At 48.5% G+C, this 23,652-nt stretch overlaps 1 protein-coding gene across 2 annotated transcripts; it reads right to left on the bottom strand.

The window, feature by feature from the left end:
* Positions 1 to 569: 569 nt before the first annotated feature.
* SLC7A9 (solute carrier family 7 member 9) lies at positions 570 to 21,355 on the bottom strand. 2 transcript variants are annotated; one of them, XM_070398528.1, is made up of 13 exons: positions 21,272 to 21,355; positions 20,554 to 20,663; positions 17,297 to 17,444; positions 16,771 to 17,013; positions 16,296 to 16,421; positions 15,973 to 16,072; positions 15,191 to 15,235; positions 14,588 to 14,711; positions 13,679 to 13,782; positions 6,117 to 6,213; positions 4,861 to 5,010; positions 3,302 to 3,476; positions 570 to 1,171 (listed from the first exon to the last, which is right to left on the bottom strand). In XM_070398528.1, the coding sequence occupies exons 2-13, from the start codon at positions 20,635 to 20,637 to the stop codon at positions 1,107 to 1,109; spliced, it is 1,461 nt and encodes a 486-aa protein (XP_070254629.1). In that variant the 5' UTR covers positions 20,638 to 20,663; positions 21,272 to 21,355; the 3' UTR covers positions 570 to 1,106. The 2 variants fall into 2 exon arrangements, with proteins under 2 accessions (XP_070254629.1, XP_070254628.1); XM_070398527.1 differs by lacking the exons at positions 17,297 to 17,444; positions 20,554 to 20,663; positions 21,272 to 21,355 and having other exon boundaries at positions 570 to 882; positions 1,059 to 1,171; positions 16,771 to 17,120.
* Positions 21,356 to 23,652: the final 2,297 nt, after the last annotated feature.

The following is a 23,652-nucleotide window of genomic DNA, read 5'->3' as shown; positions in this document are numbered from 1 at the left end:
TCAAAGAAGACGGAATGCTCACTCACTGTGGTTCACAAACAGCTAAATGAAAGTACAGGGGAGGCCCTGGCTGGGTGGCTCTGTTGGTTGGAGTGTCGTCCTATATACCAAAAGGTTGTGGGTTCAATTCCCAGCCAGGGCACATACTTAGCAGACTTGATCCCCAATCGGGGCACTTGCAGGAGGCAGCTAATTGATGGTTCTCTCTCACATCCATGTTTCTCTCTCTCCTTTCCTCTCTGAAATCAATGAGAAAAGGAACAAAACATGTCCTCTGGTGAGGATTAAAAAAACAATTACAGGGGAAGAGGGCTCTACCTTAAACTAACCCTCATTTCTTTTTTCGGACATTTATATTTACTGTTTGAAGATCTAAATAACGTTTTGCAGGACAGGTCACTGACTTGTGACATGTAGACAACTACTAATTGTTTTTTGTTCTATTAATATGTACTGATTTCATGTTTGGGGAAGATTTCTGAAATCTAAGGTAAAAGTACTTTGTCTTTATGTTTCTAAATTGCTCCCATATTTAGTTGTGTGATCTCTTTTGAAGTATATCAATAAAATTAGTGTTTTCACAGAAATGTTTATTTTTTACACTTTTTAGACAGCATTTTCCCTGAGTGCCAAATGCAAAATAGAACTTTATTCACCACGCTTTCTTGTTTGACCAAAACGCCAGTGAGGGCTGTTGGGGAGCTGGGATGCTGACCGCTGGTTGCAGCGCCTCGGTTCCCGGCGGTCAGCTCTGCAGCGGGGCCGCGACATTGCGCCTGGGACAGGCCTGCCATGCACATCCCAGGTTAAATATGGAGGTGGCACTAGTCTCGGAGGAGGACGGGTAAGCGGTAAACATTTGTACTTCTGTATTTTAAAAATCTGTTTCACACAAAGCAAAAGTTTCACCAATTTTTTGTATACCTTTTGATCACTAAGTTTACACAATTCCCTTTATTGAAGTAGGTGTGAATATCTAAAAATACCAGTATTATAGACATTGCAATACATTTTTTTTCTTAAGAAAAACGTCAGGAAGAAATAACTGCAGAGCTTACAAAAATCAGTCCATCACTGCTTGGCCCTGCTGCGGGCGACTGAGTCTGTTACTCGGGAGCTTCCTCCGCTGGGACAACTTCCATCAGCATCTGAAGGTGCATGGTGATGGGCTCTGGGTGAGAGTCAGAAAGCGCCGTTAGGAAGCTAGCGAAAGGAGTTTGCCGGCTTAGTGGTGAGCAGCACTACTGTTACTCCGTGGCGAGTCCTGTTAGGCCCGCGCTCCGGGGCCTAACCCGGTGCTGGGAGGCAGGCAGAACCATCCTGGCAGCTCAGTGGTTCTTAGGGCACAAGTTATTTCCCCTAAAGCGTTAGAGACCTGCTAAATATTTTATTGCCACCAAACAATTTGTAGGAAAAATATGAAATGACTCAATTATATGCATATGTTTACCACTGACCAGTGGTTGAATATGAGTCTGAAATCACTGAAGACTTCATCTTGTTTAAAACCCAGATTGTTCACTCTTTTCACCGGCTTAATTCCAACGTCTTACTGGTTTTTGTAGGGAGCAGCTTGGCTAAATATTCTAAAGCTGAGAAGACATTTTTGGAGGGAGGGAGAAGGGGGTATGGGGGATAGGTGGTGATGGAAGGAGACTTGATTGACTGGGGGTGGTGACATAGTACAGTATACAGATGATGTATTATAGAATTGTACACCCGAAACCTATATAATTTTATTAATGTCAACCCAATAGAGTCAATAAAAAATACAGTATGTGGGGGAGACATTGTGTACCTTTAGGTTTTAAGTCATCCTGGCTAGATTCTCTGTCAGCATGATCAAATCCAAGTTTATTTTCAAACGCATGGGGGAAAAATAGCTGCTTTTTAAATAGTAATAAATTATCTTTCCTTCCTATAGTGCTGTGTCTGTAATCCCTCCCTCAGCTTAGGGTTAGATTCAAGAGGTTGGGATGGGGTGAGCTGTTTCAGGAAAGGAAACAAGTCCTTGGTGGAAATACAAAGCTAGATTTTGTTTTGGTTTCACTTTGTTAACATGAAACAGATCCCCTCCTGCTTATGACACGGCTGTCAGGTAAGTGGTGGTACCTGGTTCCTCAGAGGAGGACATGGAGGCTGAGAGGACCTGGGACTTGCCCGAGCTCTAGGCATCCTCGTCCCTGAGAGTCAGACTAAACCTCACCCGGGGGTTTGCTCTTTCCTACCTTGACCTGCATGTTGACCAAGTTCATGTAGGTAAGTAACCACATGGGCGTGTCTGAGAGAGGGCTGTACTTCCCTGTTCAGACACGCTGAGGAGAAAGGCAGAGGCAGATTTTTAATCACATTCACTCAGTAAGTGTTAAGTGGCTGTTGAATAGCTCCAGCCCGATTCCTGCCTTTAGGAACTCCGGTACAGGGGGAGGGAGACCAGGAAACACCCATCATGCTCGGGGCCTGGAAGCTTTTATAGCTGGAGTTCCTTGCAGTGGGATGTGCCAAACAGGATGAGACCTGGTGAACATCATACACACGGATGTACTGCCAAGTCGCCATGACGAACTTTGGCACTACTTTCTTTTTCAAAATGAAAGTGGTTATATAGTTAAACTTTTAAACATGTGCCTTATAATAGACTAGAGGCCCAGTGCATGAAATCTGTGCACGGGTAGGGCCCCTAGGCCTGGCTGGCGATCAGGGCCGATCTGTGGGACGACTAGAAGGATGATTGGGAGGCCCCTGATCGCACCCACCTTGGCTGGACTGGGGGCAGCTCCTGCCTTGTCTGCCTGCCCCTGGTGGTCAGTGCACGTCATAGTGACTGGTCGTTCCACCTGTCGTTCCATTCGGTTGATTTGCACATTAGGCTTTTATTATATAGGATAAAGACCCAGGATTGCTGAGTGGCCTTGGCATTGAAGGCTTGGGCCCTTGTCTCAGTCTGTCACCTCCTGGGTGTCCCTGGGATGCTACTGAGCCTCCCAGATGCTGCCTGTGGTTCTCTGCAGTTGGGTGCCCAACAGTGGGGAAGGGCAGCACCACTGAACTGTGTGCTTAAAATGGTTAAGATGACAAGGTTTATCTGTATTTCACAATTTAAAAAATGTTGCCTTTTCTTCTACTTGTTACAGTAATTGATGGAAACAAAGGAGGAGGCCCCAGGTGGACCCAGAGCTGTCACACTGAGGTTAAGGGGTCGTGTCCTCACAAAGCGGAGGTGAAATTTGTCAGCTGCCTGAGGAGGCCCAGGGCCGGTGTGCTGCCCTCATAGCAGAACTGCCCCTCTGTTGACACTTACTTGAGATTTTCTGAGCCCATCCAAACTTGTAGTGGACAAAAAGGAAGTAAAATACAGTGCCGCCCAGTATAAATAACATGCAGTAGAGGTACTCCCATTCGGGTTTGCTGATGATTGGGGCCAAAACCAAAAACACGGATACGAGAGTCACCAAGATGGGGATGAAAATGGGCACCTGTGGGCAAAACAGCACATGTCAAAACAGCACATTCCTTTTCTTCTGGAAAAATTTTTTTAAAAAAATATACTTTATTGATATTTTACAGAGAGGAAGGGAAAGAGATAGTTAGAAACATCGATCAGCTGCCTCCTGCCCACCTTCTACTGGGGATGTGCCCACAACCAAGGTACGTGCCCTTGACTGGAATCGAACCAGGGACCTTTCAGTCCGCAGGCCGACGCTCTATCCACTGAGCCAAACCGGTTAGGCAAATTTTTTATTCAAAACCAAGACATTGATACAGAAAGAAGAATTAATGAAATCCATGTCCCCCTTCCCCCCCAATTTCGATAATATTTAAGTAATTTTCCCAACTTTATTCTACTTTTTGTTTCACTGGAATATAAAGAAGATGGCAGACTTCCTATCATTTTGACTATAACATTTTCAGTAATCATCTTTCACTGGTAAGGATTTTTTTTTTTTAATTTATTTCAGAGAGGAAGGGAGAGATAGAAACATCAATGATGAGAGAGAATCATTGATTGGCTGCCTCCTGCACGCCCCCTACTGGGGACCAAGCCCGCAACCCAGGCATGTGCCCTTGACCGGGACCAAACTCAGGACTCTTCAGTCCGCAGGCTGACACTCTTATCCACTGAGCCAAACCAGCTAGGGCAGAGATTTTGTTTTTAACACGTTTATTCTCTTCCTTTTTTTAAATTTTATTTTTATCTTGTCATGCGTCTGTAGGGATTTATCCTATACAATGTGTTAATGTGTTAATGCCAGCTTTGCCTGGGAACTTGCTCCTCTTACCCCTCATATTTCCTGTGAACTGCTGGTGGGATCTGGAGGCAGGAACACCTGAGAGGTGGAGCGGGCACTTCCTTTTTTATCACGTCAGGAGACACCCAGTGTCTGATGGTCCCACTTCTGAACCTCTGACGTAATCAGTGGGTTCAGGGGCAGGAGAGGAGCCCAAGTCACCAGATCTGGATTCCTCGGGCCATGCAGGGAGGTGGGAGGGAGCCCAAACAGATTGCAGAGGTGACATTGGTGGTTGCGGACACAGGATTGGGTCTGGGGCCAGAATTCTGAAGTCTCCATCAGTCTATGAACTCAGGCTTGAGAGAGACTAGAACTGTCAGAACTGGACGACTTACTCAGGTTAGGCCACAGGTATTCTTGATAACTTAGTAAACTAGTAATTAGATGGCTAATTGGATCATAAACTAGATGAAACGAAGAGCAAACCGCACTTTAAAATGTGTTATTCCAGAGAAGAGTAGGGTCAGGTTGGAAATGTCATGCCCCTGGAATTTAAAGTAGTTACCTCTCTCTCTCATTCATTTCAAGAAACCGAAGGTACCCGTGACATTTGGGGCATTAAACCTACCTTGATAGGTCTTTCCAGGTCTTTCCTCGTGAACCTCATCACGATCAGCCCCAAAACCGTCAAGCCATAAAACATCCAGGCAGCAAAACTGAAGTAGTTGACTAATGAGTTTATGTCACCAGGGATGATATAAATGGTGGCTATGATACCCTAGTGGAAAGAAGGACACATTCTTAGGTCATTAGCACATAAAACACCATCTTTATCCCTCCATGGTGGGCTGAAAAAGCCCTGTGGATAAACATGAAGGAGAACTGCGTCCCCTTATCCCGGGGTTAAATCAGACTGGCTATGATGGGTGTTCTCTTTGCGGCCTGACGGAAAGGATTTGGAAAATTTGTGACTCTTTGAAGCTGTGAATTTATTGCACCAGCTTCCTAATTATGAATTTTCCTTCCAGAGAGTTTTCATCCTGGGAAAGGGCCCTGGGCTATGACTCAGGCTGTCTGGGTCTGGTTGTGACCTGCACTGTCCGCACCGTGTGATCCCAAGGGCCTTGTGATTCTGGGTCTGTTTCCTCGTCTTCAAAGGGAATAGATTTACAGAGAATAGTGGTTCTCCTCCGGGGGTGGGCGGAGGAGTCTGGCCCTGAGGCCGAGTGGATGGTCTCGGGGTACCCAAGGCAGTTGCACACAACCAAGGACTACCCCCCACTGAGAAGATCTCAAAGGGCCTTTCACTGCCCGAGGATCCCATGACTTCTAAATTATTGGACCGTAATGAGAAGCTGTTGCTAGTAGCTAACTTGTAAATGCCTTATTCTCTCTCCCCCTAAGCGATGGTTTGTTACCAGGGGTCTAGGGCATACAAATGTACGGGTAAGACATATAGAGGATACAAGTTTGGAATGTTCAAACAGCATCTCTCACGGATAAATTCAGAACAAGGAGCCAGAGTTTGAATGAACTGTCTGAGTTGTCTTGGGCTTTTATTTTTATTGTTTACTGATTGATTTTAGAGAGAGGGAAGAAGAGAAAGTGAGAGAACCATCGATTTGTTGTTCCACTTATTTATGCATTCATTGGTTGACTCTAGTATGTGCCCTGACTGGATATCGAACTCACAACCTTGGCATATAGGGACAATGCTCTAACCAACTGAGCTACCTGGCCAGGGCCTTGAACTTCTTTCATACATTTGTTTGAGGTTGAGGCTTAAGAGAACCTGTGTCATTTGAGAACCACTGTGCTTAGCAACCAAATTGAGGGACCCTCTGCCTTTAAGGGGGATGTTTTCATGGTGGAATTCATACTTACATAAAAGATGATGGCAGGGGCTGGAGTCAGGCGCTTGACGCTAATGTAAGAGAGCACTTTCAGCATGTGGCCTTCCCGGCCCGCAACATAAACGAGTCTGGAAAATGCAGAAATCAGTTGGTCGGAGTGCAGGCTGCTGCACCATCACTGAGCTAGTGTGCCCTCAGCTTTCCCACCGAGGCCACAGAGAAGGACTGAGCTGTGACCCTGATGTACTCAGGCAGGGTCTGGCCTCCGGAGGCGGGTGAATTTCGCAGAAGTGAGTGAGAGAATTGCACCCTGGTGCAGTGGAGTCACCTAAGCCGGGCAAAGGGTGGGGTGACCTGGGGAGGCCCTTTCAAAGAGGAGATACCTGACCTGAGTCCTGCAAGTTGTGCAAGAAATAAATGTGAAGTGCCCTAGCCAGTTTGGCTCAGTGGATAGAGCGTCGGCCTGCAGACCAAAGGGTCTTGGGTTCAATTCTGGTCAAGGGCAGGTAACTTGGTTGCAGGCTCCTCCCTGGCCCAGGCCCTGGTTGGGGCTCAAGCAGAAGGCAACCAATCTATGTGTTTCTCTCATATCGATGTTACTCTCTGTCTTTCCCTCTCTCCCTTCCACTCTCCCTAAAAATCAATGGAAAAATATCCTCAGGTGAGGATTAACAACAACAACAACAACAAAAACACAAATAAAAAAAAACAAAGGAAAGAAAGAAAGAAATGTGAAGTGTAGTCCAGACCCAGGTGACCCCAGTGCTTGGAGCACCTGACACAGCAAACACAGAAGGCCTTGTGCTCCCTGGAACCAGAAGTTCCCTTTTTTAAAAAAATCAGGTAAACTAAGGGTAAGTCAGCTGATGCAAACAAGGGGTCTCGTTCCACCCAAGAACTCCTGATGGTTCAGAATCTGAAACTAAGTGTAAAATGTCAGAGAAAAAAGGAAGAAGAGCTGAACAAAAAGAAATAGTTACTGTAATTAAGTTTTAATCAACAACAGCCCTGGGCTGTGTGGCTCAGCTGGTTGGTCATCGTCTGGTGCACTGAAAGGTTGCCGGTTCAATTCCTGTCAGGGCACATGCCCCAGCTGTGGGCTCGATCCCCAGTAGGAGGCAGCCGAGCCATGTCTCACTCTCACAGTAATGAGTCTCTCCCTCTCCCACTCTCTCTAAAAATCCATAAAATTTTTTTAAAACATTTTAACAACAGATACAGTGAAAAATTAAGGTGAAGCTATATCTAAGTATGAAGCACAGAGAAATGAAAAGTGTGGACAGGAAGTTGAGAGAAGAAACAGGAGAAAGCTTGAATCATTGAATGGGGTAAAGTGAATTCAAAGAGGAGCAGAGAGGTTTTACAGAATCGACAAACTGAGCCTTCAAATTGGGCCCAGTTCTAGAAAAATAAAAGCATACCCAGATAAAAACATTATAGTGGGAAGAAAAGTGAAAAAAATTTAAGCTGCTGAATTTAAAAGATTAATTACAAAATTAGGACAATCAGCACAATAGCAGGCATCTCATGAGAAATCACTTTTTCAGTGATGAGGGAAGTGGGCTTCAGATTAAAGTTCTCTATAGCTAAGCTATCATTCAAGACTATTGACAAAATAAATGCACTTTTAGATAAACAACAGCTAGGAGACTTACTATTTTTCAGTACTCATTGGGAACTATTAAAAAGTCTACAACAAACAAAAAGCTGAACTCAGAAGTTACTGATTAAAGAAGCAATGCTAAGGAAACTGCAATAAAGCATGTTGTATGTACGTAAGTATTGGATTTTTCATTTTTGTTATGATGAACTCTTTTGGAGGGATGGGTTTATAAAAAGGTGTAGCTGATACACTAGCTGATATGCCAGGCAGAGCCTTCGCAAGAGGGAAGAGGATTGAAATACTGAGATTCTATTAGATGTTCGTGCGGAATTTTAAGGGTAATTGCTGAAATTAGCATAATATGCTAATTAGACTGGACGTCCTTCCGGACAAAGGGGGGCTGCGAGGGAAGCCCAGGTTCTGGTGCCAGAGGGAGCCGGTGCCGGCAGCCGGGGGAAGGAAGGCCTACTCTAGTAAAATATAACTTCCAAGTCAGCAGAAGAAAAAAAGAATTAAGATAATTTGACAGGTAATAAATAATTTCTTTTTTAAAAAATATATTTTTATTTCAGAGAGGAAGGAAGAGGGAGAGAGAGAGAGAAACATCAATGATGAGAGAGAATCACTGATTGGCTGTCTCCTGCATGCCCCCTACTGAGGATCGAACCTGCAACCCAGGCATGTGCACTTGACAGGAATCGAACCCAGGACCCTTCAGTCCACAGGCCATTGCTCTGTTCACTGAGCCAAACCAGCTAGGGCAGGATAAGATTTTCTTTAAAAAAAGGAAATGCAGAGGATTATGTTAGAAATTAATCCTGCTGTATCAGTCATTACATTGAATGTGATCAGGTTCACTTTGCCCGACTAGAGACTCTGAGGTAGGATTTGTTGAAACAGCCCTATGACAGGGACGTTGATGATGAAAGGGATGGGACATGTTAGCAGAAACAGCAGCCTAAAGACGGCTCATTGAATGATATCAATATCAGACAAAAGAGCATTTAAGGCAAAAAGAAGGAGAATTCAACCCTAACCAGTTTGGCTCAGTGGATAGAGCATCGGCCTGCGGACTCAAGGGTCCCAGGTTCGATTCTGGTCAAGGGCATGTACCTTGGTTGCGGGCACATTCCCGGTAGGGAGTGTGCAGGAGGCAGCTGGTCAATGTTTCTCTCTCACTGATGTTTCTAACTCTCTATCCCTCTCCCTTCCTCTCTGTAAAAAATCAATAAAATATATTTTTTTAAAAAAGGAGAATTCATACTGAAAAAGGGGACAAACTACCAAGGAGATATATATAATTTTTTTAAATGTAAAAATCAAATCCACTATGAGAGCAGGAGATTTCAGTAAGCCACAAGGGAAGTCTTAAAATTTATGAAGAAGTGGTAGCATAAAGATCACATATTCTAACTACAACACAATAAAATTAGAAGTCAGGAATACAAAGGCCAAAAGGGACCATCTATTTAAAACTCCATATTTGACCTTTGAAAAGATATAAACATGGTATTAATTCCCAGAACAAGTCAGTGAAAGTGGGAGGAAAGGAGTTGCTAGGTGGAGGCAGGAGACTCAGACTCAAGATGGTGCTGTAAATTCACTCTTTAAATTCCATTGGTTCCACGCCCGGCCAGTGTGGCTCAGTGGTTGAGTGTCAACCCATGCACCAAGAGGTCAATGGTTCGATTCCTGGTCAGAGCACATGTGGGGGTTGGGGGCTTGATCCCTGCCAGGGGGCATGCAGGAGGCAGCTGATCAATGTTTCTCTCTCATTGATGTTCCTCTCTCTCTCCCCCTCTCCCTTCTCTCTCTAAAATCAATAAAAACATATTTACTAGTAAATTCCATCAGTTCCCTAAAAATCAATATGTGAATTTCATGCATTCAAAATGCAAGCAGGACTTTTGGGACTGGACAAAATTATTGTAAGTGCATCTGGAATGCTAAACAGGCAAAGAGCAGTCTGACATGGGAGCACTAGTCCTGCCAGATTTGGCATCACTGGGGCTGTGGAACGTATGGATGATAACAGCACAGGAAAAGACCTGTCAGTGAAACAAAGTGAATCGAGTACATTGGGGATGATCCTGGTGGCATTTCAGACCAGTAGGGAAGGGTGGACTATTCAATAAACACTGGGACAACAGGTAAAGGTTTGAGGGTGGGATGGAAAGTGAGATTTATGCCTCACATCCAAATACCTTCCAGATTGATCAAAGAGCTACAGTAAAATGCTAGAAGAAAATATAGGTGGGTGTTCTTGAAAGGAGAGGAAGGTTTGTCTATGTGAGATAGAAAACTGAGAAACCAGTAAGCAAAGATCTTAGATTTGACCCCATAAAAATTATATCCAACATAATCCAGGATAGCATAAGTCCCTGTCCCACCCCCAATCTGCACAGGTACAGAACTGTACAAAATTCACTCAAAATGGATCATATGCCTACATGTATGCGTTTAGATCAGCGGTTCTCAACCCGTGGGTCGCGACCCCTTTGGGGGTCGAACAACCCTTTCACAGGGGTCGCCTAAGACCATCGGAAAACACATATATAATTACATATTGTTTTTGTGATTAATCACTATACTTTAATTATCTTCAATTTGTAACAATGAAAATACATCTTGCATATCAGATATTTACATTACATTTCATAACAGAAGCAAAATTACAGTTAGGAAGTAGCAACAAAAATAATTTTATGGTTGAGGGTCACCACAACATGAGAAACTGTATTAAAGGGTCGCAGCATTAGGAAGGTTGAGAACCACTGGTTTAGATGAAATGTCTGGAAAATCAAAGTTATAGACACAGAGGCAGATCACTGGTTACCTAGAGCTGGAGGTGGGAGTGGGGATTACCTACAGCTAGGCATGAGGGAAGTTTTGGGGATGATAGAAATGTTCTAGAATTGGCTTGTGATGATGTTTGCGTAGCTTTATAATCTTACTAAAATCATTGAATTGTGCAATTACAAACTGAATTTTATGCTATTTACACCTCAATAGAGCTGTTAAAATTGTGTTTCTATGTACTAGCAATAAACAAACAGAAACTGAATTTTTTTACAGTAAAAACAATACAATGGGCTCTGGCTAGTGTGGCTCAGTTGGTTGATCGTGGTCCCTTGCACCAAAGGGCTGCCAATTGGATTCCTGGTCAGGACACATGCCTGTTTGCAGGTTCAGTCCCCTGTAGGGGTGCGTGTGGGAGGCATCTGATTGATGTTTCTCTCTCCCTCCCTCTCCCTCCCTTTCCCTTCATCTCTGTCTAAAATAAATAAAAACATACGAAAACATATAATGGCATAAAAAATATGAAATATTTTGACTTAAGTCTGAAAAAATATGTGCAAAAACTGTATACTGAAAACTACTAAAAAATATTTTTTAAATAGATTTTTATTTATTTCAGAGAGAAAGGGAGAGGGAGAGATAGAAACATCAGTGGTGAGAGAGAATCATTGATTGGCTGCTTCCTGCACGCCCCCCATTGGGGATCAAGCCTGCAACTCAGGCATGTGCTCTGACTGGAAATCTAACCATGACCTCCTGGTTCATAGGTCTACACTCAACCACTGAGCCATACTGTCCAGGCAAAAAACATTTTTGGAAGAAATTAAGGGTGACCCAAATAAACAGAGACACAGTCCATGCCCAATACTTTTAAGATGTCCATCCTCCCCAAAATGATCTATAGGTTCAAAGATTCAAAGTAGTCCTGATCAAAATCCCAGAAGGCTTTTTTAAATAAAGAATTGAATAAGCTGACTCTAAAATTCACATAGAAATGCAAAGAATCTAGAATAGCCAAAACACCTTTGAAGATGTAAAGTTGCAGGATCAGACTGCCTGTACTTTGATACAGCTTTAGAAAATGATGTTGTGGTATGTATTTTATTTATTTAAGTATCTAAGTGTTTAACCTTTGGTAATTTCACATTCAGAAAGATATCCACTCAGAATGCTAGACAACTGGACAAAGGCATGTTCAAGAATGTCCCCTGCAACATATAGATGGCCAGTAGACATATGAAAAGATGCTCAACATCACTAGTCAGCGGAGAAATGCAAACCACAATGAGATATCACCTCACACATGTCAGAATAGCTGTCATCATAAAAATCAACAAGTGTTGACAGGGATGTGGAGACAAGGGCACCCTTGTACCTGTTGGTGGGAATACAAATTGGTGCAGCCAGTATGGAAAACAGCATGGAGGTTCCTCATAAAATTAAAAATAGAACTACAATATGACCCAGCAATCCCATTTCTGGGTATTTGAAGAAGTCCAAACACTAATTCGAAAAGATATACACATCCCTACATTCATTTCAGCATTATTTACAATAGCCAAGATATGGAAGCAACCCAAGTGTCCATTGACAGATGAATGGATAAAGACGTGTTACATACATGAAGTGGAATATGACTTGGCCATAAAAAAGAATGAAAGCCCTGATCAGTTTGGCTCAGTGGATAGAGCGTTAGCCTGCGGACTGAAAGGTCCCAGGTTCGATTCCGGTCAAGGGCATGTACCTTGGTTGCAGGCACATCCCCAGTAGGAGATGTGCAGGAGGCAGCTGATTGATGTTTCTCTCATCGATGTTTCTAACTATCTCTCTCCCTTCCTCTCTGTAAAAAATCAATAAAATATATTTAAAAAAAAAAGACGTGTTACATACATGAAGTGGAATATGACTTGGCCATAAAAAAGAATGAAGGCCCTGGTCGGTGTGGCTCAGTGGATAGAGCGTCGGCCTGCGGACTGAAGGGTCCTGGGTTCGATTCCGGTCAGGGGCATGTGCCTTGGTTGCAGGCACATCCCCAGTGGGGGGTGTGCAGGAGGCAGCTGGTCGATGTTTGTCTCTCATTGATGTTTCTAACTCTCTATCCCTCTCCCTTCCTCTCTGTAAAAAATCAATAAACTATATTTTAAAAAAAAGAATGAAATTTTACCATCCTAGAAGGTATTATGCTGAGTGGAACAAGTCTGACAGAGAAAGACAAGTACCATGTGACTTCATTTATATGTGGATTCTAAAGAACAAAATAAAACAAAAATAGACTGATAGATAAAGAGAACAAAGTGATGGGTGCCAGATGGGAGGGGGTTGGGAGCTGGATGAAAAAGGTGAAGGGATTAGAAAGTACACATTGGTAGCTACAAAATAGTCCCGGGATGTAAAGTACAGCATAGGAAATATAGTCAATAATGTTGTAATAGCTATGTGTGGTACCAGGTGGGTACTAGACTTATTGGGAATCGCTTTATAAGTTACATAAACGTCTAACCACTATGTATATCTGAGACTAATATAATATTGAATGCCAATTGTAATTGAACTTTTTTTTAATTAGAAAAAAAGAATCCCCCGCAGCAGTGCTTATGAGAACAACCCCCACCTAGGCCACGAGTGGAGTCCTGCTAAACGATGCTAATCATAAAGTAGAGTACAGCACAGCTGATAACTGTCTCTAGACCAGGAGGGTCAAGAAGGTTGCCAGGCTGTTCGTGCAAATAATAACCACTGTTTGCTTTCGTGCTACAAAGATGGAGTTGAAGTCTAAAATATTCACTGCCTGGCCCTTTAAGGAAAAGTTTGCCAATCCCTGTTCTAGATTGTGTGTATATTAACAGAGACAATGATCAAGAAATATCATTAGGTGAATAAAAGGACAAAGTAGAAAGTACTGCATGTGAACCAAAGCCTCTCTCGCCTGTGTCACCAGACTGCCTGGTGCTGGAGTCGGCAGCGTTGTTACCCCCAAAGGGGCACCTAGGGCCTCTCTTCGGTGGGGCCAGCCACGTCCGGGGCCAGCATGCAGGCTCGTCCATGCTTTTTGCTCCCCTCCCTGGACGTCAGGTTTCCTGCCGTGAGGGGGTTAGCCCGCAGAGCCGGAAGGAAGTAGCCCTGAGGCTGGCGTCCTCCTGTGCAGTCGGCTCTGGTGCCCTTGTCCTGGGGGTGAGTGTGGGCTCACCTACCTGCCAGCGGTGAAGCAGGTCCCGTTAGCAGCACCGATGGTTGAAAATGCCACAAAGAGTGGAACCACCCAAGAGGCTGGGTAGAGAACACGGTCACCAAACGTCTAGTGAGAGAAGTGAGGTTGAGACCTGAGGGTCTTGCATGGCCCCCGAGAACCATGGGTCCCAAGAAAGCTGCTGTGTTGTCCCAGAGGCCCGGCCCCCACCCCCAGGAGTGCAGCCTCTGACCCCTCCGGGAGAGGAAAAGCCGGGAACCACTGCGGAGGGAATCAACTGGGCCTCTGCTCCTCTCAGAGCATCTCAGCACCTACGGGTGGCGACAGAAATCTCTCCTCCACCTCTCCGTCATGATTCTCAGTCATCTCTGTCTCGTTTGGACACTGTGGCCTCTCAATTCCTTGGCCCCCACATTCAGAGTGACTTGTTCTCCCTCGAACTCCGAACTCCGCTGGGTGAACTCATCATAACCAAGACTGCTTCTCCCTGCTCCCACCCTTGTCACCTCATTGTCTGTTTCTAGTTGGTTTCCTGTCCTACCCCACCTTCAAGAGGCCTCCAGCACATGGACCCACCCGCCTTTTCCACTGTCCCTCACACCCCACTTTGTCCTCCCCTCCTTACCTGGTCTAAAGTCCGCATTGCATTATTATAACTCCCTCCCGCAGGGGCTCCCTTGCATTTTTCTCTCCCTCCTACTTGTCTGTCATAACCCCGGCCTGCCCCCAGGCCACTGGTGTGCTGGGAAAGGGGAGCTGCCAGCCCCTCTTCTGCCTCAGGGGGGTGTTTGGGGCTGCCCTAACCTGTTCACTCTCCCCATCTCCTGGCCAATCATTTCCCTGCCCTGGGAGATCTTCTGAGCGTCTCCCCTTCCCACAGAACGCAGCACCCTCCCACGGAGACCGCACTCACCACGGCCACCGCCTGCGACTGCAGGAGCTCGGTCGCTGTCATCACGGTGAAGTAGGACACGTTCATGAGGATATAGCACCCTGTCACCAGCGGGATCCCGATGATGATAGCCAGGGGCAGGTTTCTGTGAGGGGCAGGACCCCGGGGACCCAGTGTCAGACCAGAGCATCCCTTGAGAGACTCACAAGCCTGTGGATCTTGTCCAGTCTTTTCTCCATCTGCTCCCTGTGGTGGGCTGGGACATGGCCGCCCCTCCGGTGGCCCACCCAGCAGGGCACTCGTGAAACAGCACAGCCCCAGAGGCCCATGTGACATCTTCAAATGAGAAAGAACTCTCCCCCTGACTCCCAGGCAGTCAAATGGAATTGTTTATAAGCAAAATAAGCCAGAGCTAAAGTTGGAGTTCTCCTTTCCTATCAGCAGTCATCCCACTACCCAAAACCAAACCACACCAAACTCTATGAGTGGAAACGAGCGTATAGGAAACCGTTCAGTGTCTGGCAGGGGCCTGGGATAATGGGAGGAAGCGGTTCCCCTTTTGCTCGGGAGAAGAGAAACAGGCTTGCCTGCCCACTGTCTCCTGTCCTGACTCCGTTTTCTCACCTGAAAGGGTTTCTGAGTTCCTCTGTGATGTAATTGAGTTGATTCCTAGAAAAAGAAGAGTAACATGAGCATCATACTTTGCTGAGGTTGTGAAAACCAAATAATAAGAGTTGGCCTGGTTTAAGACTCTCCACCGCAGGAAGGAACCCCTGCGGGACTCTGGTAACTTCTTTCAGAGGAAGCCCTGGCGATGCCGCTGCAGAGATCTGCACATCCATTGGTTGGAAGTCTTTGCCCTCCGTGGGAATCACGTGACTTTTCAAGAATTTTTGGCGGTATCCCCAAGGTGCTTTGAAAAATGGAAAATTCTTTGAGAAGAGAATGAAAGCTGCAGATGCTGTACATGAGGGAAAGACCACGTCATGGACAGCCACGCTTCTTCCTTGAAGGACATAAGCAGAATCTCAGCGACTAAACCTCGATTTTCAAGGGGGAAATAGGAGTGCTGCTGAAATCCTCACCTTGTCGCGTCCTGGGCCGCCCTGACTGTCTGCGGATGGGCTGAGCTCTATGTTTCTGCAGAAGCTTCTGGCCCCGGGGCCCCACCACTGCCTGCTCACAGGCCACTCCAGGGACTGGGGCCACAAGAGGGACTGGGAAAGGGGCAGGTGTCTCTGGGGTCCGAGGAGAACCGAAGGGTGAGGGGCGGGGTGCTTAACAAAATGGAGATGTGACGGTGAGTTTTAGGGTCCCACCAAACCCCAGAAGCCATTGCTTTCCATGCGGTTTCAGTTGATAGCCTGAAGAACCCACACCCAGACGTGCTGCCTTTCCTGCCTTACCATCCGTCGTACGCCCAGAGTCCATTATAAAATGCCAGACTGATGGCTCCCACGGACAGCTTTGCGCCCTCAAAAGAATTTTCAAAGTTCTTTGTATTTCCTGTAAGTAAGCCAGACAGTAAATAGTGGGTATCAGCCGACCAGAGTGGAACTTTGCATCATCTCCATGTGAAAGATTTATGACCTGAGGTTATTAAACTCTGAGAAGCTGGGAAACGGGAGATCCTGTTGAGTTTTTGCCTTAGAGATCTGCTCAGCAGAAGACCTTGAGGTGAAAAGGAGGCCTGTGCTTGTGGCGCCCCATCCCTCCCGCTGAAGGTCACCTTGAGCCAGGAGGACAAGTCCGCTGATGATGATGATGGCCACGATCACCAGCTTGGCCGCTGTGAACACGTTCTGGACGTAGCTGCCCAGCCGCACGCTCAGCGCATTCACCGTAGTGATGACCACTGGGGAGGAGGCAGCATTCTGTGTTGGGGGCTCAACATCTCCTCTGTTCTAAAGGCCCTGGAAGGAGTTCTTTCTAACCTCCCAACCTCCCCTTTGGAATCTGAGGGCGATGGAGAAGCAGCCCGGCCCCCCAAGCGCTGCCCTGCAGACAGCCAGTGGCACCCCCTCGCTGACGGCTCTCACATGGGAAGAGCAGGGATGGCAAAGCGTGACAGGCTTTTTGCCCCGCTTCTCACCTCCCTCCAGGCCCACTTCTGGACACGTAGGACCTGAGACCAGAGTGTCCCCGCCTCGTCTGTGCCAGGTCTTCTCTGACCCCTGCCCAAGGTTTCAGACTTGGGTACTCACAGATGGCAGCGGCAGCCAGGCACTTAACCACCGCTACAGGAGGCTGGCAGCCCGCGTAGAAGGGCGCAGAAGCGTACTCAGCAAAGCTGAGGCAGATGATGGCAAAGGAGGACGGCTTTATGATGAACAAGCTGGTCCAGGAAAAGAGGTAGGCAGGGATGGGGCCGAAGGCCTCCATCAGGTACGGGTATTCGCCCCCTGACTTGGTGATCATCGTGCCAAGCTCTGCAAAGCACAGAGCACCTGGAACAGAGCAGAGGGGACCCAGGCCCCTGGTGAGGCGTGGCCCAGTTAGGAGCCCTCCTCCCCTCTGGGGGCCGTGCTCACAGGGCCCAACATAGTCCCCTCTCATCCGACTAAGCTGAGTTCTGGCCATTGGATGTTTCGGCGCAGCCTGATTTACACCTACTGCGCGCCAGCATTGAAAGGGACCCGGTGGCAGCAAGGCCTGGGAACAGGATTGTGCTCGGATAGCCCGGCCCCACATTCACCAGGAGACTCGGCCAGGGAGCGGCATCTTTGTTACCCAGTGTTGCAAGAATCCCACACGCCGCCCATATGATGAGACAGGGCCCCACGGCTTCCGTGTTGCTGAGCACAGACTTGGGGGAAATGAAGATCCCAGAGCCGATGATGGTGCCCACGATAATGCAGATGCCGCTGAGCAGGCCCACCTTGGGTGTGGAGGAAGGAGAGAGTTAGTCCTGTACCAGATCCAGCTCAGGTGGCCAGCACAGCCCCTCCCTGCCTCCCTTGGGTGCGGCCAGCACGGCCCCAAGCGAAGCCCTCTCCCAGGCGCTTTCACCGGTGCTGCTGCAGGAATCACACCAGGGTGCTGCTCCTGGGGCTTTGCTCACACTAAGTCCATTAATCCCACAACAGCCTCATGAGTCAGGAATACTGTATCATACCCATTCTACAGAAGAGAACATGGAGGCACAGAAAGGCAGACCTGGTACAAGTCCCATATACCAGCACTGCCCTTGCTGCCCTGATGCTCAAGGCTGATTTAGCAAACAATCCCCAACGAGAAAGGCTCTAGGTACTGAGAAGTACAAATTGGCAGTTAGTTACAAAATAGTCATGGGGATGTAAAGTACAGCATAGGAATCTATATATATAAAAGCCTAAGTGACCAAACGACTGGTCGACCAGTCAACCGGCTGACACTGGTCCCTATGCCACACACTGACTACCAGGGGCAGACACTCAATGCAGGAGCTGCCCCCTGGTGGTCAGTGCACTCCCACAGCGGGAGCGCCGCCCAGCTGACCGACTGGTCTTGGCGGCCCATCAGCCCAGCGGCAGCCACTCACTCCCTCAGTAGTCCTGCAGGTCCAATCTCTAGAGAGCAGGCCAGGCACCGACAGACCTGCGCCGCTGGCCCAATCCCGACAGCACCTCCAGCCTCCTGTAAGTCGGCCTTGGGCACCGGGGCTGCTTCCCCTCCCTAGACATTCCACAAGGAAGAAATTATATAAAAGCAGCCGCCAGGTGGCTCCTGACAACTGGTGCGAACATCAGCTGGATGGATCCGGACCAGCAAGGGCGTCCCACTGCCCATCTGGTGGGCTGATCGCATCCCGCCACCATCCCCCCACCATCCCCCCACCCCCTCCTCAGGACAGGCGCCAAATGCAGGACTCATGGCTGGTGAGTACCACTGTGGCGGCGAGAGCCCAAGGCAGGCGCAGCGGGGCGGGATGAGCGGGAGCAGCAGACAGGAACAGCAGGCAGCATTGGACTGCGGGTTTCGGCCCGGTGCCCGCAGGCCAACCCAAGGGACCCCACCTGTGCACGAATTTGTGCACCAGGCCTCTAGTATAGTCAATAATATTGTAATAACTATGTACAGTGCCAGGTGGGTACCAGACTTATTGTGGTGACCACTTTGTAAATTACGTAAATATCTAACCACTATGCTGTACATCAGAAACTGATATAAAATAATATTGAATATCAACTATAATTAGCAAATTTTTTTTAAAAGGAAGGCTCTAGCCCTAGCTGATTTGGCTCAGTGGATAGAGCGTTGGCCTGCGGACTGGAGGGTCCCAGGTTTGATTTGGATCAAGGGCACGTGCCCAGGTTGTGGGCTTAACCCCCAATAGGGGGCGTGCAGGAGGCAGCTGATCAATAATTCTCTCACATCATTGATGTTTCTATCTCTCTCTCCCTCGCCCTTCCTCTCTGAAATCAATAAAAATATATTTAAAAAAAAATAAAAAAGGAAGGCTCTAGGGACATGCCTGTTCCCTGGGCAGAGCAGAACGAAGCTTTTCCCTCGGAGCTAATAGGGAAATCAGAGCTTGGAGGCCCGGCCAGGGCGTCACGGGGTCGGGTGGGAGGTGAGCAATGGAGGCCTCCAGGGGCAGAAACACTGGGGGCTGTGAAATTTCTGAGGCCATTTGATAAGGTATGTGCTTCCTACCAAGACCCAGCTCAGACACGATGTACACCGAAGGGTTCCATCCCTGTGGGGCTAGAGCTGGGGGTGGAGGGGAGCCCGCTGGAAAGGGCAAGGGGGAACTCTGTGGGGGTGATCAGTTTGTCAGAACCCAGCAAACTGAACACTGAGGATCTATGCATTTCAGTGTGTGTTAATCATACATGAATCAAGTAAGAAAAACACTATTTTAAGGAGGAAAATGTCTGATTCAGGCCCCTATTTTGGGCGTTTGCCCTCAGAAGCCACCAGCCTGACTTTTGGAGTCTGAGGTGAACATGCTGTGTTTGGGCAGAGGGAGTGCTTCCAGTTAGAGCCCAGAGAACAAAGCTCCCAGCAGGGGACACACACAACTCAGGAGGGTCCCAGGGAGCAGGGTCAGCTTCTGCTCTAGCCTCAGTCTCAGCTTCCCTCCTGTAATTGCGGGCTGGCTCACCCCCGCGGGGGGCCTCCGGAATCCTCCTGCTGAGGTCCGCAGTCACCCCAAGTGCCTGAGCCAGGACTGGCCTGGGGTGAGCTCAGATGTGCTCTTTTTATGAAGGAAGGCTGTTGCTGCCTATCAGCAGACTCCTGGGGACCCAAGGTCCCAGGCCAACCCCCAGTCAGTCCAAGCCACCCCTTGTCAATCCCCAGATGCCTCCTCCCTCTGTCCCCTGTGCTGCCTCCGCCCAGAGCTCAGCGCTCTCGTCCTGCTCTCTTGCTCTGGAAACCATGGGGATCTTGCTCCGGGCCCCCATTCCTCATCCTAGGAGCCTGCAGCCTGTTCCTCCCCTTGCACCCCCTGTAGGTCCATCCACCTGGGACTAGCGCTGCTCCCTGCTCAGTGTGGAGCATCTGGCTCCTTTTTGCCTCTACTCCCATCTCCCCCCACCCCCACCCCACAATGCCAGCTCGATCGATCGTACACAAGCTCTGGCCCCCCTAAGGCTGCAGATACCTCCAAGTCCAGCCCTTACTGTATTCCAATTCAGAGGGCTCACCTATGGCACACCCATGTCAGGCTCACTAAGCAGGAGTGGGAGTTTCTTAGCACTGGATCTAGGGGGACAGATGTTTGGTGAAGACGCTACAGAGGGGACTCAAACATCACAAGGGCCTCTCCGACCGTCCCTGAAGAGGCCATGGGGCTGAGCAAACACCAGCTCCTCCAGGCTTGCCCAGTGCACACGTATTAACAAGAATATGCTGAGCTCACTGGTGAGAGGGAAGGAAGTTAAGTGCAACACTATGTTCTCTCAGAGATGTACTTTACAAACCAGAGGTCAGGGGCACTTCCCCGCCTGCTCCCCAGGACCACGCCCCGCCGGCTTGAGAAGGCCTGCTCAGCACTGCCTTACCTCCTTCTGGAGACTCGTGGTCTTGGGTTCATTACTCTGGATGGACTTCTGATCCTCTCTCCTTTTTCTCGGGCTCGTCTCCATCTTTTCCTCCTGCCAGCTCTAAGAGGCTGCAAGGAGGGCGTGTGCCTGATTCAGCAAATGCCCAGCACATGGGCGCCCGCGGGAGCTTGGCGACTGGGGTGTGGGGACTGACTCCTAAAGCAGATTGAGCCGCTGTCTCAGGAAAGTGCGGGTGTGGGCCCCTGAGGGACAGCGCTCAGGCCCCCGAGGAGCAGGTTTCCACGCGTGTGCGCCGCCCTCGCACAGACTCTGCTGTTTTCTAACTCCCTGCCAGGCGCCTGCCCCTCTGGGCTCCTAGTCCTCAGCAACGACACGCTTGGAAAGTCATTCTAGCGCCATGGTCCAACTCCGTTTTTTCCCGAAGTAAAAAGGAACATTGTATTTACTAGTAAATATGGGGTCTGCTCAGTAGAACCACATTCAAGGAAGGAACGTTTTTCTCAGAATTACTTCCCACAGGAGGGCCCCTCGCACATAATAGAACCACCACGTAGGTGTCTTTCACTGAAGGATGTGAGGAATGAAAGACATGCTGAGGAAATGGGCTCGAGGCTTCACTCGTGGCTGGTCCTGTCCTGTCCCCTTTCTGTAAATGCAGTCCCTCCCAGTCCGTGTGAGGACAGCCGCGAGCCCGCCCACCACCCGTCGGTCTTACCTTCTCGACTCTGCAGAGCCCGTGTGATACGTGCCTGTGTCTACACAGTCGTGCCCCAGGAATGGCCATGTCTTGTGGCCAGAGGTGGAGGAAGCCAGAAGGTACAGAGGTCGACAAGGGTAATAATTAAACACTTTTTTTTTTTTTTTTAAGAAATGAAGTTTGGGTACACCACACCAAAAGGGGAGAGCCAGGCAAGCCAGTTTCTCTCCAGACATGTTTTTGTTTTGTTCATTTGTGTCTAGATCAACTTTTTCCCCTTAACTAGATTCCCCCAAATCAGCGACATCCTGTAAGAAGAAATCTCTGTAAAGACTGGAACCAGAAGAAGTAAACTTTGGAACCAACTCTTTTATTGCCTTAATAGGCTATATTTACAACTCCAGTCAGGCAGCACGGAGCTTGTAACTCGCCTGTCAGGACAGATGTAACTCACCCAGGGGCCTTGGTCTGACCAAGCTGGTGGGAGGGTGGCGAGTCCTTCCCATGTTGGCCAAGGGGTGGGTTTTAGCCCCACCTGGGATTCTAAGACAGTTGGGCACATGCGGACTCAGCAGTGCCGCTTCCTACAGGTCCCAGCCCCACCTGCACCCGCACCTGCACCCGCTCGCTGGTTCAATCGATGGTGCCGCAGTTAAAGTGGCCCCTGTTCACCACTGTAGCCTGTAAGAGGGCCACAAGACGTCATCGGCTTCACCCTCTCACTTACCTAATGGGGAAACTGAGGCCCTGAGAGGGAAAGAAGCACGTCGAGGCCACAGGGCTCGGGCCCCCCACCCAGAGGTCTGGCTCTCTCAGGGGGCAGAGGTGCCCCAGCGGTGCCTCCAGCTGGGGGCAGACCCACCCCTCCCCAGGTGGCAGCTCTAATCCCTGATCTCAGAAAAGGCCTTCCTGTGGGGTGGGAAGAGCCCAGGCTGGAGCACTGTCGCTGTTATCACAGCCATCTCCAGACAGTTTTGCATCCGGGTAAATTTAACAGCATTCCAGATATCCAGATGAGACCAAAGGTCACAGGACAGAGCTAGGTGAGTCACCGGGGACCATTAGGGAACATTTTGGGGCAGGCTGACCGGAGGGAAGGGCAGATTTCTCAGGGTCGTCTCTTAAAGCCACCTGGAGGATGTGGGGACTCTGCTGTCCCAGAGTCAGGGACCTGATTCAGAAGTTTGTTGTCTGCCCCCTGTGAGGCCACACCTGCGCGTCAGGGTGCCCAGCACTCCGCCCACCAAGGCCGGAGTCCCAGCAGAGTGCTCATTCCTGGATTCCCCCGCCGGGAGCACAGCAGCCAGAGGCCAGGGTGGGGCCTGCCAGCCCCAGACAGGACCTGCACTCACAGGCTTGCTGGAGTCCCTGCCGGAGTGTTTGCTAGCACTGCACTCAACCAGCCCCCAGCCCTCGGTAATTCCAGCCTACAGATGTCCCTGCGTGGAGGTGGCCTCCAGAGGCTGATACTCAAACAGCAACCACGAGAGGGGGCAGGGTGTGGTAGAAAGCACCCCCCACCAGACTCTGACTCCAGGGTCACGTAGCCTCTCTCCAAGCATCAAGCTCTGAATGTGTACCATGGGGCTGCGAGGGGCACGCCCTCCGGACCAGTGAGGATCCAGGTGGCTGTTCGATCCCAGCCGTTGGTTAGCCCAGAGGCTCCCCTGCCTTCCTGGGCCTCTGCCAAGGCCTGAGTTTGGGACATCTGGGGTGAGGATCCTTTGTTGAGGGTTAGACGTATATTTCAGTTAAGTTTTGGTTCATCGTGAGCATTTCTTTTTTAGAATATACTTTTATTGCTTTCAGAGAGGAAGAGAGAGAGGGGGAGAGAGAGATAGAAACATCAATGATGAGAGGGAATCGTTGATCAGTCAGCTGCCTCCTGCACACCCCACACTGGGGATAGAGCCTGCAACCCGGGCATGTGCCCTGACTAGGAATCGAATGGTGACCTCATAGTTCATAGGTCAATGGTCAACCACTGAGCCACACCAACCGGGCAGCATTTCTTTTCTTAAAGCCGTTGTTTCTTCTTTTTTTGTTGTTTTGTTATTTTTCCTTAGCGGAGTGAATGTTCAACCAATCATCATGTCTTCCCTCCACCCCTGAAAACTAATCTGGATTTGTTTTAAAAACACATCCCTCCCTCCCCCCAGATTCTTCTTCAAAATCTTTGGCTCATTTTGTGTCTCATTCTTTTACCACATGGCTGATATTTTACCTCATTGCAGTCAATTTCCTCTTACAGCTAATTTCCTAGGAAGTTTCATGTTATTTTTTCTATAAATTCTATTTACATTCTTGCTAAAGCTCTTGACCTTCACTTTCAAATTGCGCTTTTTCCAATGCAAAGGTGCTTGCTGTTTGAAAATATGAACACCACCTGCATTTTATTT

Source organism: Myotis yumanensis, unplaced genomic scaffold (genome assembly GCF_028538775.1).
Source record: "Myotis yumanensis isolate MYYU_CA2020_CCGP unplaced genomic scaffold, mMyoYum1.0.hap1 SCAF_18, whole genome shotgun sequence".
NCBI lineage: Eukaryota > Metazoa > Chordata > Mammalia > Chiroptera > Vespertilionidae > Myotis > Myotis yumanensis.
Note: the sequence above shows the minus strand (reverse complement) of the source record. Positions and strands in the feature narration are given on the sequence as shown.

Coding starts and splice junctions, on each gene's coding strand:
- SLC7A9 (XM_070398528.1), bottom strand. CDS start 20,637: ATGGAGACGAGCCCGAGAAAAAGGAGAGAGGATCAGAAGTCCATCCAG. Junction 13,783..14,587: donor AGTCGCAGGCGGTGGCCGTG/GTGAGTGCGGTC, acceptor TTCTCTCACTAG/ACGTTTGGTGACCGTGTTCT. Junction 1,172..3,301: donor ATGGGCTCAGAAAATCTCAA/GTAAGTGTCAAC, acceptor ACTCTCACCCAG/AGCCCATCACCATGCACCTT.